General features: G+C 34.3%; 1 protein-coding gene and 1 long non-coding RNA gene across 2 annotated transcripts in view; one reads left to right on the forward strand and one right to left on the reverse strand.

Annotated features, from left to right (window-relative positions):
* Positions 1-11623, forward strand: LOC138321025 (CD5 antigen-like). Its single transcript, XM_069264414.1, has 13 exons — positions 1-97; positions 3353-3793; positions 4535-4577; positions 6060-6216; positions 7546-7715; positions 7978-8061; positions 8334-8481; positions 8962-9134; positions 9528-9675; positions 9958-10130; positions 10732-10758; positions 10977-10997; positions 11526-11623. Exons 1-13 carry the CDS (start codon positions 89-91, stop codon positions 11528-11530), a joined length of 1599 nt encoding a protein of 532 aa, XP_069120515.1. The 5' UTR covers positions 1-88; the 3' UTR covers positions 11531-11623.
* LOC138321033 (uncharacterized) overlaps positions 8992-19992 on the reverse strand; it is a 22608-nt gene continuing 11607 nt past the window's right edge. The window contains exons 2-3 of the long non-coding RNA XR_011208273.1: positions 9938-10119; positions 8992-9123 (exon numbers count right to left, since the gene is read on the reverse strand). This is a non-coding gene — a long non-coding RNA (uncharacterized lncRNA). The remainder of the gene's footprint in view (positions 9124-9937; positions 10120-19992) is intronic.

Raw genomic sequence — 19992 nt, forward strand, 5'->3', positions numbered from 1 at the left:
GTTTCCTTAGATTGCTTATCTCGTTCTGTAAGGTAAAGGTTATATTTTAGAGAGCTAAACAACAAGTCTATCACGATCTGGTAACAGCATGAAGATGGTAACTATACTTTATTTCACTCTGTTAAAGTTATGGTAAATAAGTCTGTGTCATAGTCCATATGGGAGGCCACATTTCTTATTGTGTACCTCAGAACTGAACCGTTGGTCATTTGCGTTATACCTATTTAAGAGTCATAGAAGGAGACAACAGTTTTATGGTAAAATCTTATTTTTAAAAGGTACTTATTAGATCGTTTGTTGGTTGTATTTACAGCCATGATTATTTAAGGACGGCCTTTCGTGTATGCGGTGTGTTACGTTACGTGGGCTTGTGCTGTTTGTGTGTTCTCCTTCGTCATGTCGAATACATATTATGACACTTAGTGGGTGGGGATTTGCTATTTGTTGTTATTTAAGATTATATAATTATAGAATCCAAATTATGAAAAGAAGTAATTTATGCATAGATAAATATACATGAAAAGTATAACATAAACTTCGAATAAGAACAAGTAAGATTAAAACAAGCTTGTATTTACGGTTCGTTATTGTTAAGAAGTTCGTACTTTGTTCTGCTGTTGTGTGTATGGATTTGGGAGGCTGCAGTATGTTGTGCTTTCTTGTAATAGTGGAACTGTGTCTCTGCCAGGGCACAGAACCAAGAGCCTTCGTGTCCTTAAGTACAATTATATTCGATAACAGGCGATAGACTTTGGCTGGTAGATTGTTACATGTAAGTCCCTGCTGTTTGTCTAAACCCGTTTGATACATTTTAAAGATTTTGTTTGAATTCTTTAAAAAAAATGTTGATCTAGAATATAATGTGGCTGACATAATGATATGTGTAAGTGAGTGCTGAGGTGTTTGAATGTGGATGGAGAAGTATTTTGTGTAAGGTTAATGTTGATGATGGAGATTTGAGGATGTTTGAGATGTTGTGGATGGAGATAGTATTTTGTATGTAAGGTTGATATGTTGACGATGGAGATAGTATTTTGTATGTAAGGTTGACATGTTGTGGATGGAGATAGTATTTTGTATGTAAGGTTGATATGTTGTGGATGGAGATGTTGTGGATGGAGATAGTATTTTGTATGTAAGGTTGATATGTTGTGGATGGAGATAGTATTTTGTATGTAAGGTTGATATGTTGTGGATGGAGATAGTATTTTGTATGTAAGGTTGACATGTTGTGGATGGAGATAGTATTTTGTATGTAAGGTTGACATGTTGTGGATGGAGATATAGTATTTTGTATGTAAGGTTGATATGTTGTGGATGGAGATAGTATTTTGTATGTAAGGTTGATATGTTGTTGATGGAGATAGTATTTTGTATGTAAGGTTGACATGTTGTGGATGGAGATAGTATTTTGTATGTAAGGTTGATATGTTGTGGATGGAGATAGTATTTTGTATGTAAGGTTGATATGTTGTGGATGGAGATAGTATTTTGTATGTAAGGTTGATATGTTGTGGATGGAGATAGTATTTTGTATGTAAGGTTGATATGTTGTGGATGGAGATAGTATTTTGTATGTAAGGTTGATATGTTGTGGATGGAGATAGTATTTTGTATGTAAGGTTGATATGTTGTGGATGGAGATAGTATTTTGTATGTAAGGTTGATATGTTGTGGATGGAGATAGTATTTTGTATGTAAGGTTGACATGTTGTGGATGGAGATAGTATTTTGTATGTAAGGTTGATATGTTGTGGATGGAGATAATATTTTGTATGTAAGGTTGACATGTTTGGATGGAGATAGTATTTTGTATGTAAGGTTGAATGTTGTGGATGGAATAGTATTTTGTATGTAAGGTTGATATGTTGTGGATGGAGATAGTATTTTGTATGTAAGGTTGATATGTTGTGGATGGATAGTATTTTGTATGTTTGAAGTTGTGGATGGAGATAGTATTTTGTATGTAGGTTGATATGTTGAGAAGGAGAGTATGTATGTAGTTGAATTTGTGGATGAATAGTATTTTGTATGTAGGTTGATATGTTTGTGGATGGAGATAGTAGATTTTGTATGTAAGGTTGATATGTTGTGGATGGAGATAGTATTTTTTGTAGGTTGTATGTTGTGGATGGAATATATTTTGTATGTAAGGTTGAATGTTGTGGATGGAGATAGTATTTTGTATGTAAGGTTGACATGTTATGGATGGAGAAAGTATTTTGTATGTAAGGTTGATATGTTGTGGATGGAAATAATATTTTGTATGTAAGGTTGACATGTTGTGGATGGAGATAGTATTTTGTATGTAAGGTTGATATGTTGTGGATGGAGATAGTATTTTGTATGTAAGGTTGATATGTTGTGGATGGAAATAATATTTTGTATGTAAGGTTGACATGTTGTGGATGGAGATAGTATTTTGTATGTAAGGTTGATATGTTGTGGATGGAGATAGTATTTTGTATGTAAGATTGACATGTTGTGGATGGAGATAGTATTTTGTATGTTAGGTTGATATGTTGACGAAGGAGATAGTATTTTGTATGTAAGGTTGATATGTTGTGGATGGAGATAGTATTTTCTATGTAAGGTTGATATGTTGTGGATGGAGATAATATTTTGTATGTAAGGTTGATATGTTGACGAAGGAGATAGTGTTTTGTATTCTGTGATTGGTTCAGATTTGTTCTCCTGGGCTACCTTCAGCTGAACAATGAGATAGTCCATGGGTATAGAGATCGTATGTGATCGGAACCCTGGAGTATCGAGGATGGACTTTTCTTTCATACCTACGGGTGTTATACTGGCTGGTCCAGGGCAATACACTCATATCGCCTGAGGCTGTATTGCATGGCTAACCATGCAATAAAGCCTCGTGACGTCACGGCGTCAACAAAATTTCTATATCCTCGGTAAAATTTTAACATTTTTTTCACAAACTTGACTGGTTTTACTATACATTTATTTCATGTACAGTTCATGTTTTCATGTTTTCATGTTTTCATGTACGGAAAACTGACTTTCAGTCCTGATTTTCCTCGAATTCATTTCAAAATGGCAGGATATTATAATTGAAAAATAGCAATAAAACGTCGAGGTATGAAAGAAAAATACTCTTTCAGAAGTGGATATGAAGGAAAGGGATATTCTACCCTCGGGATCACAAATGTTGCAAAACCCTCGGCTAGCCTCGGGTTTTTGTGACCTTCGGGTAGAATATCCCTATCTTTCATATTCACATACAATGTATGAAAGAGTCTTAAATCATAAGATGTCTGCAATATATGTATTTGTATATGACATATCACCAAAATATCTGATTTTCTGTTTTCTACATTTTTATTCGCAGATTCTTGTTGTATTATTTGTTTCTACGACTATCGTATGTACTCCCTGCGTTTATGCAAATGTCGAAAAACCGAATCAAACAGAGGAAGATACGTCACCTATTATAGATTCAATACCTCCTGGGTCGGTCGCTCTGGAGACGAAGACTTTGGATGGAAGACGGTCTGGATATTATCAGAACCAACATCACCATCACAGTGATTATTATGAACACAGTGATTTTCATTCACATACTAGCCAACATTACATTCCGGATATAATCATTGACTATTCCCACAATGACTGTATGTTGTGCCCAAAGCTCATTAACATGTGTGTGCATTTGTTTGGTGGCTCGGAGTGTGATATTACCACCAGGAAGTGTCACCCTTTTTTACACAGGCGATGGGATAATTACGGAGATAACTTCTATGAAATAGACATTTCTGATACAAACGGCAGGGTAAGATATTTGCAACATGCAAGAGTAAACATTTCGCGTCGCGATATTTTCACTTTTGATCTATATTATCGGGATTTTGGTAAGAGAGTTTATATATACAAAACCTTACGCGCAGTCGAAATTTTCGTGGTGATCCTCCACGCGTAAATTCCTGTGTTTTTATTATTTTTGTCTTTAAGTTGATTTATAGGTCTGTGCCATTCTGTAATCGTTATAACAGTTACATCAGGAGGCGGTCTGAAACTTCGTCTCCTAGGGATTCTATTCCGTCTTTACCTATTACAGAGTTATCTCCCTTGCGGATAGGTATCCACTGTAACGTCATTATTTTCTGAGTAAAATTTACGTCGTTTTCTCTGAAAAGTATGACGTTACGCTCGCAAATACATGACGTCACAACCAATACCTACTTCAAACGGCAAATAACTCTGTAATATGCAAATACAGAATAATATTCGCTTCTACATTGACCTGGAGCAATTCAATTTTTCAAACAACGTTCTGAATTTGTGTTTCATATCATTTTGACTTCCTACGTGCCAGATATAAAATGTAATGCCCTTTACCCTATGTAGTTCAATATAATACACGCTTAATATAATGACAACTTGAATTTTACATCAACATCGAATATTTCATTTCCGTTTATGTAATTATGCGAGAATGAATATATACTTGAATGTTTTTGACGAGTCTATGATTTGTTTTGTTGTATAAAGGATATTCTTCCCTTTTTAATAGTCAGCCTGGGCGGCCCTTTCAACAGCTATGTGGGATTGCAGAGGTAAGCATTCTGTTACTAACATTGTGTTGTACCAGCGCTCTTTCTTTAGACAATAAAGCTAGCACATCATCCGTTTGTAATCTAATGCATTTGCACATGTGATCTTTTTCATGCGTCATTAATGTAATAATGCTATGCCTGACATAAACAAACTTACATCACGTAATCAGATTCACTATGTTTTTAATTAATTAAGCATGTTTTTTTTCAATAAATCGGGCCATGGAGTGATTTTCATAGCAAAACTGGATATGAAATCCATTGTGACACGATAAGAACAATAACGTGACGTCAGGAAGCAATAACATGCTTAATTGAAGAGTGAGTCTTTCACAAGTGATAATTTATCAAAAATACAATTTCTAAAACGTATTTCATAAAGAAATAATGAGATTCATTTTCTAAAAATTCTAAAGGACTATGTATGGTTTAGGCCCCTTTTGGACCCCAAATCCGTCAATTATTCAACTGTTATTTAGTATTTAAATTGTTGTATTTGAACTATGTGGTATATCCATGATTTAATTGTAATGGAAGTTTTCTGATTTTGCAGGTTTAGTTGCCATGGTTACCATCTAAAATATGCATGAATTATATAAATGTGGAAATTTTGACATTTTTGGCCATTTGTTTACGATGATTTTGTCTAAGAAACCATAGAGCACGTCCCTAAACAAACTTAATATTTACAGAGAATATGTATACACTTCCGATACATCTTTATGAGAAATTTAAAGTTTCCATAACAGGAAATATAACGAAAAAACACCATACGATAACGTTACATGTGACCGGTATGGTTTTTTTTATTTAGATGTCTTAGGTTATGATAGGTTGGTCTCTTTTTGAACAACTGTCTACTCTATAGCGTTGTCTTACTGGAATACGTCATTCATATCACCGAAGCCATCAAACAGTTCACCACACCAAGTTATATTATACTGACAAAAGACGAGTTTTTATTAAGACAAAACGTCAAAAGCAATATTTGTAGGAAATGAGAAAAAGGCTATGGATCGTCATTATGTCATACAGAATCAGGTCTAATGTGACTTCAGGTAGAGTTATCATCAATGTTTTTCAGGTCAAGTGGACTTGAAGATATTTGGCTTGTATAGAAAACCAATGAAAATTGTTTATTTTTCAGAGTATTTAGTAGCAAGAATTCTTTTTTATATATATTTGTGTGTTATTTAATGAACTTGAGTTTCTTGCGCTACCAAGCATTCTAACGTAAATTATTTCGGACACACAAATAATTTATAGGTAACATACTTATGCTAGATATCTAGCATATCATTTTGTGGTAATTACTTGACATAGTCTCAATTTCTCGAATCATACTTAAACAAAAAACAGACCTATGTCAACTTTTTGACCTAGGGTGAAAACTTCCGTTTCCTTTTTGACACGGTGTTACTCTTTGTTTCGAGAAATCAGATAGCCTAATCTCACAATCTAGCGTTATCCACTTGTCTTCAGATACACTTCAGTCGTTGTCCCTGTCGTCGCAGCTTCCCGGTCTTGTCCCAGGATACCTAGCGGTCCAGCACCTGAACATGTGGGGACACGTGTGCGCGGATAACTGGACACCTCATAATAGTATGGTTGTGTGCAGGATGATCGGGCATTCTCATATGTAAGACATCATTGTATTAACATAATTTACATGATAATTATTTCAGTCGTCTTTCATATCCAAACCGTTGTCATCCTTTCTTAGCTCCGCCTCCTATCGATCCCTTCCCTGTCCTTTTATACTCCTCCCTCCTTTTATATTACTACTTCCTTCAATATTACTTCCTCCTTTTATATTATTCCCCCCTTTTATACACTCCCTCCTTTAATATTACTCCCTGCTTTTATACTCCTCCTCCTTTTATATTACCCTCCCTCCTTTTATACTCCTACCTCCTTTTATATTACCCCTCCCTCCTTTTATACTCCTACCTCCTTTTATATTACCCTCCCTCCTTTTATACTCCTACCTCCTTTTATATTACTCCCTCCTTTTATACTCCCTCCTTTTATACTCCTACCTCCTTTTATATTACTCCCTCCTTTCATAATTCTCTCTACTTTTATATTACTCCCTCTTTTTATACTCCTCTTCCTGTAATTTTCCCCCGTTGTTCTCGTTTCTCCTCAGGTGCCGTCCTTCTGTCTCTCTCCTCCCGTTCCCTCTGTCCTCCTTTCTTCCTCATTTCTTCCCTCTTGTAGCCCTCATTTCTTCCCTCTTGTAGCCTCCATATTTCTTTCGTCCCTCTGTCCTTATTATTCATCTGCTAGTCCCTTCTCCTTGTTTTATTACATTCTTCTGGTGATGTCCCTTATTCCTTCTAATACTGCCCTTCTCCCACATTTCTTCCTGCTTTCCATTCACTCTCTTCCTGTTGTTGTTACCTCTTCTTCTCTTTGTCATGTTTTCTACATCCTTTCTTTTTATTCCTTACATTACTTTCCTGCTACTCCTCCTTTTTTCTTCTTCCTTCAAGTTTTCTCCTATTGTCATATCCCTCTATTTTCGGTTGTTGCTATTTCGTCGTCTCCATCTGTTTCATACATCTCCCGCTTCGTCCACATTCACTTTTCTTTCCCAACCCAATCATAAGCGTTTCTCCGGAAATGTATACTATCAACAGGAAAACATTATATGACGGAAATTAAGGTGCGTTCTTTTGTTTTGGAAAATTAGCTTTGGATTATCTTTTTTAACGTCTGCATTTGCAGGTCGATAATAAAAGAATATTATCATGTAATGCTTAGCTTGATGTAACACTAAAACAATAAAAAACGAATTTGTTGAGATTAAGTGGAATATTCTACTACTTCTAGATTTTCACTTTTGGATCGCCAGTTTGAAACCCATTTTAACTTCTCAGATAACTCTAACTATTCGACATAATTTGCTTAAATCATGTCTAATATTATTAGAACAACCTACCCTAAAATCGTTTATATTTTGAAGTGACTCATCCCACGTTCGTCACTTCCATCATTATCACCCTGGCCACTGTTTGATGAGTGGACTCCACTGTAGCGGACACGAAGATCATCTTGCCTATTGTTCATTTGATGGCTTCTCGTCCGTTCATTGTCCCAGTGGCCATATCATTGGAGTACAGTGTAATCACCAAGGTATTGTAGTCAAAAATATATAAATGATAATAAATAAATAGGTAATATTAAATAAAAATCATAAAACTTTTTGACGGGAAATTTGTCTATTGCGATAAACTTTTATGGAAAGTGAGCTTATTTTATCCATGCTATATTCAATATGTTAACTATGATTCATATCAGTCTTACCTGAATATTAATGACCAATATTATTATTTTATTTTTCGATGAAATGAAGTTATACAATAATATACTTATTGAATCATTAATATTTATTTAGACACGCCGTCACCTCCGACACCCGTAGCAAGAATCACAACCACAACAACTACGTCAACACAAAAAACCACTACGCCACCGAGGCGTGCGTATTTTACTGTTTCATTCAGATATCTTGGGATAGGCTTTTATAACTTTGGAACATATCTTTACATATCCAAACATATGGTTAATTTTCATTTTTTTTTTCGTCATTAAAACAATTGTCATTGGTTTGCCGCATTTACTCTGGCTTTTCATCTTACATACGTATATATGTTATACTGGCATATATACCTCAGAGGTTATGTTTTCATCAAACTATTTAAGTCCAAAACAATTAATTTCAGTTGAAACTTTGTTTTTGGTTTTTGGTAGAGTCATTGAAGGTACGCCTGGTTGATGGGCCGAGCCCCCTAGAGGGGAGGGTAGAGGTCCTGTACAATGGTACCTGGGGAACGGTGTGTGACGATAGTTGGGATGACGACGACGCCAAGGTTGTCTGTACTATGCTGGGATATGGAAAGTGAGTATGTCTTTCAACAATCTGCTTTTGCATATTACAAGGTTACCTGCCCTTGATTGTGACATCATAAGTAAGCGAGCGTAACGTCATCATTTTTCAGAGTTTCGCTCAGAAAAAGATGACGTCGCAATGGGCACCTACCCGCAAGGAAGATAACTCTGTAACGGAACATGTTTTTTCTTTGTTTTGTGTGCGTGTTTATTTTTTACTTATTCATTTATTTTTAAACACTTTAGCGAGAGGAATTACTAATGAATATGAAAATAGTGGATAATGGTTCATCTTGATGATAGACAGAAATAATCGATGAAGATGCAAGTGGAATTACAGGCAGTTTATCAATATTTCTGTCGTAGCATTATCAATGCCTTTTTCTCCGAGAAGTCAAATAATACCATTACTCAAGTGTTATTGATATTTCCAACGCCATCTGACACTTGGAACCAATTGAATAGTAGATCTCTATGATCTTTCCTGAAGTGCTGTGGCTGTACACACGTCCAAAGCCAGGTACGGGAGTGGGGTGGGTCCTATCTGGCTGGACGAGACACAGTGTACTGGTCAGGAGACAAACCTTGGTCAGTGTATAATGGAACCTTACGGACGGGGCGACTGTGATCACTCTGAGGACGCTGGGGTCATCTGTCAAAAAGGTAAATAATCTTTTATTAATAGACATTTATCTATCGACTTCGTAATCACACGTTTAACTAAAATAGTTAAATATTCAAATCATTTTTCTATTAAAGCTAAAAAACAAGAATTACGTAACTATTTCATGGTTGTAAAATCTGGGATACGTTTTGAATTTCGAAAATGTATGCAAGTTAGTATAATTGATTGTTACGTCTCGAGTTCGCAGGGTATTCATACCCGATTTCAAGTCTTGCCTCCGGTCGGCTCCGAAACTAGTACAATGTATTTATGTCTTATCGTCTTATCATTTATGTGAAATTATTATAACAAAACTTCGATGTTTTATATCTACTTCTAAGGACAGAATATTACGTATTTACTGAATAAACAAATTCTCAACTATTTGTTAGATACATTGAAGGTACGCCTGGTTGATGGGCCGAGCCCCCTAGAGGGGAGGGTAGAGGTCCTGTACAATGGTACCTGGGGTACGGTGTGTGACGATAGCTGGGATGACGACGACGCCAAGGTCGTCTGTACTATGCTTGGACAAAGCAGGTAACGAATTCTAATGGATGAAAAAAAAATCTCCCCATGAACATTTGCTCCTGTTGTAAATGCTTTGGTTGATATCTGCTGGCCGAGACACACCATGATCTAATAGTAGTTTCTTCTTAGCTGCCTTGCGCTCAACATAAAGGTATTGTTGAACGTCTGTACCTTCCATAGGTTCTGTAAATTTTATCATATGTATAGAAAATTCAATTTTGAAAGAATACCAAACATAAACCGATATCACTAATACTAAATGGTAACCTACCGCCGCCACCATTCTCGCAGTGCTGTGGCTGTACACATGTCCAAAGCCAGGTACGGGAGTGGTGTGGGTCCTATCTGGCTAGACGAGACACAGTGTACTGGTCAGGAGACTAACCTTGGTCAGTGTACAATGGAACCTTATGGACGGGGCGACTGTGATCACTCTGAGGACGCGGGGGTCATCTGTCAACAAGGTAGATGTATGTTGGTTCAGGATTAATAACCTTAAAATATGTACAGTAATACGAACAAGAGAACAAAATTATTTTCCGTTTACGAAAACTTAATCAGTGTCGAGTTTTAATGAACCAGTGTTCTCTATAACGCTATAAAATGCTATTTCATGCACGCGTGCATATTTCAAAATATAAAAAAACACTACTATTTTGAATCCTTTCATTCATGAATAATGCCATCTTATCGGGCATTCCGTACCAAATGACAACAACTGTCATTAGATTTTACAGCATTTTACATAAAGATAAAGAGGTTATGCGTTATTTTTCCACTATTGAGACCTAATTTTATGATTTGTGTTTTTCCTCTATAGAGGCTTTATTGAATTTGATTTTAAATAACCACGAATAATATGGGAAACTTGACAAGTTAGATAACCTGTATAGAGTTTATTGGCGTGAAAATTGACATATGTGTGCAAAAAAAATAAAATAAATAAAAATTAAAAAAAAAAAAAATAAAATAAAAAAATGCCGCAAACTAATATAATGTAGGAGATCATGAAATTTCCTAACGCAAAATTAAATAACTACATACAGCGATACTCTTTTTTTACAGTGGCGACGTCATCACAAACAACGACAAGTAGGTATAGATAAACATGATGTAATAACAAGATGAAACGATCTTAAAGACGTTAATATAGTAATGATGAGCTTGCATATTCAAAAACCATTTAATTGCTCCAAAATAAGTACGCACAAAGTATAAGTACGTTTTCTGGTACAATCTTGACAGGCTCTAGGTACCAAAAATAATTTGTTGATAAAATTAATGTTAATTTTGAAACTCCCTTTTTTCAGCAGGATCGTGGATAGTTTTTGGTAAGTACAGGTATATCATATTTCAATTTATCTGCAGCCGTTAGTCCGATGGAGATTTTTTATTTCATTTATTTATTTTTTTTTCACTACAAAAGTTCAGACAAGACTCTTACTAGGAAGATAACCCTAGCCTGTTATCTATCAAAGTCGCCCTATGTTTTTGCGAATCGCCACGATACATGTGTAATATGACCTCGACTTCCATTATACTGGTGAGATCTCATATCAAATTAACATTCTCCTTTCGAGTTTTGATGTTACTCTTACTTTGCACTGTATATACTGTAAATTATATTATTTTCGTAAGATACAAATTATCGAGAGATAGCTTGAGCACGAATTCAAATGCTAGGCGAATAATTGTGTATCAATGCACGAATGTCAGTAAAACACCTATCGCGACTTTATGTATTCACGAATGTGTCGAAAACATTGAAAACGCGAAATATTGTATTCGCAAAAATCAAGTTACAACTAGAAGGGTGTATACATTTTACATTAATGAATATTGACCTATTTTATGAACAGGATGAAGAGTGCCTGGATACTGTGTTCCTTTCGGAAGATACTTCCTTTTTTGTTATCACTCTATATCAGAAATAAAATGTTATTATTTTCAAGAAGTATTTTTTTTCATGTAAAGTATATTTTGGTTTTTCATAAATTATCTTTAGATTTTACAACGACATACAAATGTTGTTTCAATGTTATACATACACGTTGTCATGCTTTTTTCATTATTCATTGTGCTATACAAAATTACCATTCGTTTTTCTTATTTTTATCTAATGTATTAATTGCCGACAGAAAATACAAGTTACTTCCCTTTGACAGTAAACCTGTACATGTTGTCACGACCCAGTTCGCCTTCTCTACGGCCCAACTACTCGGCAAAGTATATCAACATCTTCAGTCACATATTGACTTGATTATTAAGTAAATATACCTCAACAGTTTTATGGCTGAACAATACATTCAAACATCAACTTGCTTTTGGGCTGTAACATACTAAAATTACCTCGAAGACATTTAAACCTGGAAAATGTTTTTCTTTCCATATCTTCAAATATTATCTTCATTTTTACCTATTTTGTCGTCTTCTCTTACCCATGATATTTGCCTATCAAGTCCTTGAGTTATAGAAGATATTTCTATTAATATGTATATTATTGTATACGTGATTATTTTCGCGTGTGGAATTCTGTTGGCGATTTGATTAATTTAGCGACGTATATCTACACTTGTAAAACTAGTTCAAATATGCGCGCTTGAATAGAGATTGAAGGAAAGCGAATAGAAGTTTTATTTGTCATATAAACAACCAATGTCATTACTAGTAATACCATGACAGGTCTACGAGTTGGATTGAAGAACTGAAATCACAGATATAGGGTCAGTACCTGGCAACGATTAGAATTCATAACCTAGAGGTGAAGGACTTATCATTAAGGCTGCTATTACTTTCAGTCATTTTCTAAACTGAAGCTCACAAACCCATGACTTGCAGACAAAAACTTCAAAAATCATTTCTACTTTAAACTTTGATTGATAAAAAACTCTTTGTAATTACCAGAGTCCAGAAAAAGTCGTTCTGAATAGCAAACAATGTGCAGCTGACCCTTAGGTATCTTAATGCAGATATTTTGCTTATCATGAGTGGCCCTAAAACAGTCCAAATAGGTTAGGTTAAATCCAATGAGACATCAACGACGAGTCAACGGAAAATGCAAATAGACATTCAACAAGTCGTACTTCATATCGCAATGGAAAATGGCCACGATTTGCCTAATTGTACTCGTACACAGTATTTATGAATATAGTGTATCTATAATCGCTGGAGTTGTTATTTATATTCCAACTATGACAATAATGATAATGACACATAGAGTTGTCGGTATAAACTCTAGTACACACAGTTATTGTTTATCAATGGTAAAAAAAATCAATAAAGTTTAACCATATTTGTCTACATCCGCGCTTAGTTTCCGTTGTCGACTTCTCAATGGGTATCAGTTGAGTGGATGCATTACAGATCTGAGTCAACTACGATATGGCGGTATACCGGAAATCTGACGTCAATACTAGTATATACTCCATAGTGTAGTCCCATTCACAGCTTGAATTTTACACGGCGATATCTACTTAGTATGTATACATTATTTTATATTATAAAAGATAGAGTGACACAGGACGTCTGCGAAGAAATGACTACTTTGTCAGAACCAAATACCAGATATTTTACATCAGCAGAATGGTTTACAATATGAAATATTTAACTTAAGTTTATTTGTAAATATTTCTGTTGAAATATTAATATAAAAGTTTTAATCTTCTATATTAAAACAATTTAAAATTTCAGTTGCCTTCATTCATGTACACTTTTTAGAACCGCGATGACCGAGTAATTAAAACGTTTCGACATATTGCCACAAGTCCTCCACCTCTGGTCTGTGAGTACGTATCCCATGTATGGCAGTTGTCAGGTACTGACCGCAGCGGGTCGGCGTTCCGGCTTTTCGTCACCACAATTCTGTCACGGCCTTAGATAACCATGGTTGTTGATAGGATGACCTATCCAAACTTATTCATACTTTTGATCATAGTTGTCACCATCTAATCATAAATGTATTTAATATCCTGTGCATCTGAATTTGAACATTAATATAATTGAAAGCTTTTTTGAAAAGTACTCAACGACCAAGGACCTATGTATGTTGTCAATGTGTGAAAAATAATTAACCTAAAACAAACTGATACATACATAATTTAATAACTTAATTTTAATATCATATTCCTTTGATGATTTTGAGATGACAACCGAATATTAATATTAGGGCAGATAAACGCTGCAGTAAGTGCAATTTCTAACCTAAATGTGTTGGTGACATAAATTGTTATTTAATTTCTGATGGATTGGAGTTGAGTACCACCACGTGTTACACCCGATATGATATACAAGGTTAATCAATGCAAACGTAGGAGGATGTATGTACTTTGTAATATTGACCATTGCCATTAATTCAATGTTAGTATAGCAGTCAAATCGGATTACTACAATAGGTAGAAATACCGAACATCGTCCTAACAAATAAACCGTAAATCCAACTAAGGGCTGATGATGAAGGAATAAATAAAAACGAAATTAATTCCTCGAAGACTACTGAACAGTACAAAGTTAATAGATTCATACGTTCAGGAAGAGTACGCGTTCTGTGAGAATCTCATATGAGAATTGAGTGACGAAAAGCGAACCACAAGATTTTAAGTACACGTATTTGTAAGATGTTATCATTTTGTGGAAGCTATTTGTCCACCAGGTAGAACATGAGAAAATTCACAAAAATGTATGTCTCGCAAGGAATTGGTTATTTACTCATTTCGATTAAAAAGCATTGAGAGAAACAAAGAAAAATCGAAAGTAATCGTAAAATTGTAAAGTTAATTAAAAACCGATTACATAACATTGAATAAATCTAGATCTCCCTGGATAGATCTAGAATATAAGCAGATGATCCCGAAAAGAAAAGACGTTCTTTTAGTGTATATTAATATATACGTATTTTATGTTATGTAGCTTTATCTAAATGTTACAGATAGTTGTTTCTATTCTCTTGCATTTTCATCCACGATCCCGCTGACTGATATACCAAGGTATGTTTTCAAATGAATTAGCAATTGACTCCCATCATTTTGTGTTCTTGTTGTTTTTAACGCTAAAAGAAAAGGGAAAATGTATTTTTTTTAAACTGTGGCAAAACTGTTTTAAAATAAAGAAATCGTTTTAAACTTATGAAAATATTTTAAACACTTTAAAAAAAATGCTGACAAAGTCTCAACTCTAACATTTCAATTTTTTTTTATTTAATTCTGATAAGGTATATCGCATTTGTAATGTTCAAGTACTCTAAAATAATATTTCTTTTTTCAAAGCTTGTGTCAATTAACTGTAAACATATGCCCATGACTTGAATAGATCGCAACTGACACGCTTTACAAAGACATATATCTAACGCCACTTTAAAATGAAAATACTCTTCTTTCTTAGCACAACCAAAGAGCAATTGTAACAACAGTTTCAAGAAAAAAATCTAAATCAGAATGATATAAACACTACCTCAGTTTAATTAGTATTAAAAAAATGAAGTCAATTAAGTGTTTGCCAATCGATTTACCGGTAATATTTCTAAATCTCTGTTTAAACTACTTCTATTTCATGACGATGAGGATGATTACTTCTGAAGAGAAGTGTCATCAGCAAATAAACGTGTTGTTGATTTGATAATTCAAGTTCATTAGCTATATCATTTGTAAAAATAAAGAAAGTATGGATTATGACGGGAATCTTGCATTTGTTATGTGTTGAAATCTTATATTAGGCATATCAAGATACATTTTCATGTGTTATTATATTATTATTATTTTTAATTAATTCACATGTTTTGTTTGGAAAAGATAGCGGGTCTTTTATACATTTGCTTTTTATAAGTATGTCAGTATTAATTAATGCAAATAATATCAATACTATATATTTTCACATTTCCTGATTCAAATTATCCCTCACTGGGACAGTCTCAATACATGGGCCGTTTAAGAATAATTGCGAACCTTTCAAATGCGTTTATGATAGGTTTAGTCTTGGTATCAGAAACATATATATAATTATATATTTACGTTTCTGTTGGTATACACAGCTAGTGTCTAAACTTCATTATGTTCCGTTTATCATATACCGCAGCATATATATATATAACTACAAGTACACAATTATTAATGTAGATGGCTGATTGCGTGATTACGATGACTGCGACATTAAAATTATAGTTTGAAATATAAGCATTTAAGCATTGGGAATAATGTATAAATAATGCATATGGTTTCAATTACTTTAATGCATAAGAGTGAATTTCACCACAGGTGTTCGTTTCTAATATAAACATAAGTATAATACTGGGTCAAGGTCTATAACTCGGCCGGCCATATAACAGTACCCAATTTCAGAAAAAGTATGATTATTAACCAACCGTATAGGATATGATAATAGGAATACTCTCAATCGACAGCCAGATAATTTATCTTTAATTTGGTATATGATACAATATATATCATGCCGTATAAATGTCACTAGCTAGGTATCCAGAAACATCGGAAAACAGCCAGATTTCAACTGGTCGGACACTGTGGTGTCCTCCGATAAACACGCCAGGACTCTAATGCGTAGCTCAAAAACCACTGCATGTCAACACTTCAGCGTCATAAGAATGAAAGTTTGGTAGAAAACAAACTTACCGGTTAGTAAATCCATGGATAAATACCATCCATTTGCCTAACGTAGCCCTTTGAAATTTCCGATTGAAAAATTTATGTCTCTAGCCGCCATGTAAGTATGTGTGCAGTAGATTTGTTTTGTCGGCGTTGATTGGCTCTCGAAAATTAATTGACCAATCAACGCCGAGAAAACAAATGTACTACACACATATCAACATGACGGCTAGAGACACACATTTTTTCAATTGGAAATTTCAAAAGGCTGTATTGAGCAAATGGATGGTATATAGATAAACACTAACATACCGGTAAGTTTGTTTTTACCAAACTTTAATTCCTATGAAGCTGAAATGTTGACATGCAGTGGTTTTTGAGCTACCCATTAGAGCCCTGGCGTGTTTATCGGAGGACACCAGTGTCCGACCAGTTGAAATCTGGCTGTTTTCCGATGTTTCTGGATACCTAGTGACATTTATACGGCGTGCTAACTGAGAACTGAGCTAAACTGTATGAGATATATATGAACGATCAAAGGGAGGCAAATGCTATCAAAAAATCAAGAATAAATAAAAAATTAAAAATTGTAATAAAAATGTATCAAAATTCTCAGTTATTTTGGTTTATAATTAGGTAAACCACCTAGCATGGCATATATCTCAGGCAAATATTGCTACAAGGTTAAGACATGATATTGAGGAAAATTGTTTTAAGCGAAATACAGCACCACGGTCCTAGCCAGCACCGGGCCCAGTCAGCCCCGGTCCTGGTGAGGGCCAGCTCAGCTGTTTGACAGAGTGGCCCTAAAACAGTCCAAATAGATAACACTACTTTAGGTTAAATCCAATGAGACATCAACGACGAGTCAACGGAAAATGCTAATAGACATTCAACAAGTCGTACTTCATATCGCAATGGAAAATGGCCATGATTTGCCTAATTGTACTCGTACACAGTATTTATGAATATAGTGTATCTATAATCGCTCGAGTTGTTATTTATATTCCAACTATGATAATAATGATAATGACACATAGAGTTGTCGGTATAAACTCTAGTACACACAGTTATTGTTTATCAATGGTAAAAAAAACAATAAAGTTTAACCATATTTGTCTACATCCGCGCTTAGTTTCCGTTGTCGACTTCTCAATGGGTATCAGTTGAGTGGATGCATTACAGATCTGAGTCAACTACGATATGGCGGTATACCGGATATCTGACGTCAATACTAGTATATACTCCATAGTGTAGTCCCATTCACGGCTTGAATTTTACACGGCGATATCTACTTAGTACGTATACATAATTTTATATTATAAGTGACACAGGACGTCTGCGAAGAAATGACTACTTTGTCAGAACCAAATACCAGGTATTTTACATCAGCAGAATGGTTTAGAATATGAAATATTTAACTTAAGTTTATTTGTAAATATTTCTGTTGAAATATTAATATAAAAGTTTTAATCTTCTATATTAAAACAATTTAAAATTTCAGTTGCCTTCATTCATGTACACTTTTTAGAACCGCGATGACCGAGTAATTAAAACGTTTCGACATATTGCCACAAGTCCTCCACCTCTGGTCTGTGAGTACGTATCCCATGTATGGCAGTTGTCAGGTACTGACCGCAGCGGGTCGGCGTTCCGGCTTTTCGTCACCACAATTCTGTCACGGCCTTAGATAACCATGGTTGTTGATAGGATGACCTATCCAAACTTATTCATACTTTTGATCATAGTTGTCACCATCTAATCATATATGTATTTAATATCTTGTGCATCTGAATTTGAACATTAATATAATTGAAAGCTTTTTTGAAAAGTACTCAACGACCAAGGACCTATGTATGTTGTCAATGTGTGAAAAATAATTAACTTAAAACAAACTGATACATACATAATTTAATAACTTAATGTTAATATCATATTCCTTTGATGATTTTGAAATGACAACCGAATATTAATATTAGGGCAGATAAACGCTGCAGTAAGTGCAATTTCTCACCTAAATGTGTTGGTGACATAAATTGTTATTTAATTTCTGATGGATTGGAGTTGAGTACCAACACGTGGTACACCCGATATGATATACAAGGTTAATCAATACAAACGTAGGAGGATGTATGTACTTTGTAATATTGACCACTACCATTAATTCAATGTTAGTATAGCAGTCAAATCGGATTACTACAATAGGTAGAAATACCGAACATCGTCCTAACAAATAAACCGTAAATCCAACTAAGGGCTGATGATGAAGGAATAAATAAAAACGAAATTAATTCCTCGAAGACTACTGAACAGTACAAAGTTAATAGATTCATACGTTCAGGAAGAGTACGCGTTCTGTGAGAATCTCATATGAGAATTGAGTGACGAAAAGCGAACCACAAGATTTTAAGTACACGTATTTGTAAGATGTTATCATTTTGTGGAAGCTATTTGTCCACCAGGTAGAACATGAGAAAATTCACAAAAATGTATGTCTCGCAAGGAATTGGTTATTTACTCACTTCGATTAAAAAGCATTGAGAGAAACAAAGAAAAATCGAAAGTAATCGTAAAATTGTAAAGTTAATTAAAAACCGATTACATAACATTGAATAAATCTAGATCTCCCTGGATAGATCTAGAATATAAGCAGATGATCCCGAAAAGTAAAGACGTTCTCTACTTCATATATGATTTATAAGTGAATTCGATATTAACAGTAAAAGCGTTATAATTTTTAATATAAGTCTTACAAGATTTTCTTTTTTCTCGTCTTTGGTGATATATGAAATAATCATTATCTCTACACTCATAACCATATGTATACGTATATGTAATATTGGAGTGAACAGCAGATAATATTTGAACAACTTCAATATCAGTTAAAGCCTATTGTACTCCTCAACAAAATGCATGACCTATAAAGAGATTGTGAATCATTTCACTATACAATACTATTAGACAATGTATGAACAGTAAAACCTCTACAATTCGAACCCAGATGAATCGAATTTCTCGCTGTTTGGAACTGTTTGCTTGGTCCCGAATTTTTTTACTAGATCTACATAACATTACTAACAAACCCTTAGTCGAAGTTTTATGAATCTTATGTACCTCTTCGATAATATTGCAGAATTTAAATAAAAATGAGTCTATATTCATGAGGTTGATATGTTGTCTAATAGTATTGTTTAATAAAATTGTCTTTTGTCGTTATTTAGTCGTTTTACCTAAATTCCGCATATCTTAAAAAGGACATAATATCGTGTTATGGTTAGTAATTTTTTGTTTTGACAATAACATATAAATCTACACAATGTATGACGACGATATAATAGTGAAAAAATGTCGAATCATTTGATTTGAATGTTGTTAGTGTTTTTGGATGATTCTTGAAATGAATTAATTATAAATAGATGTATCCAATGAATTGTACAAATTAAATATTGAATTCAATAATACGAACATGAAAAAATGAATGTATCCTGTAGTTGAAATAGAAAAGATGAGTTGCTGGGTACATAATATAACGCATACCAACACAGGTTCAGTCAGCACACACATGCAACATCTGTTGTCATGGCCACATATTGCGCTTACGTAAGCACCTAATACCATGACACATTTGATAACGAGGACGTCATATGACGTGGACTGTTATTTGAGTTGTTGGTAAATTGAATTATCCGGCAGCACTCCCTGAAACTTCAACCATAGTAAACTAATAGGTAGGATA

This window comes from Argopecten irradians, chromosome 1 (assembly GCF_041381155.1).
Source record: "Argopecten irradians isolate NY chromosome 1, Ai_NY, whole genome shotgun sequence".
NCBI classification, from domain to species: domain Eukaryota; kingdom Metazoa; phylum Mollusca; class Bivalvia; order Pectinida; family Pectinidae; genus Argopecten; species Argopecten irradians.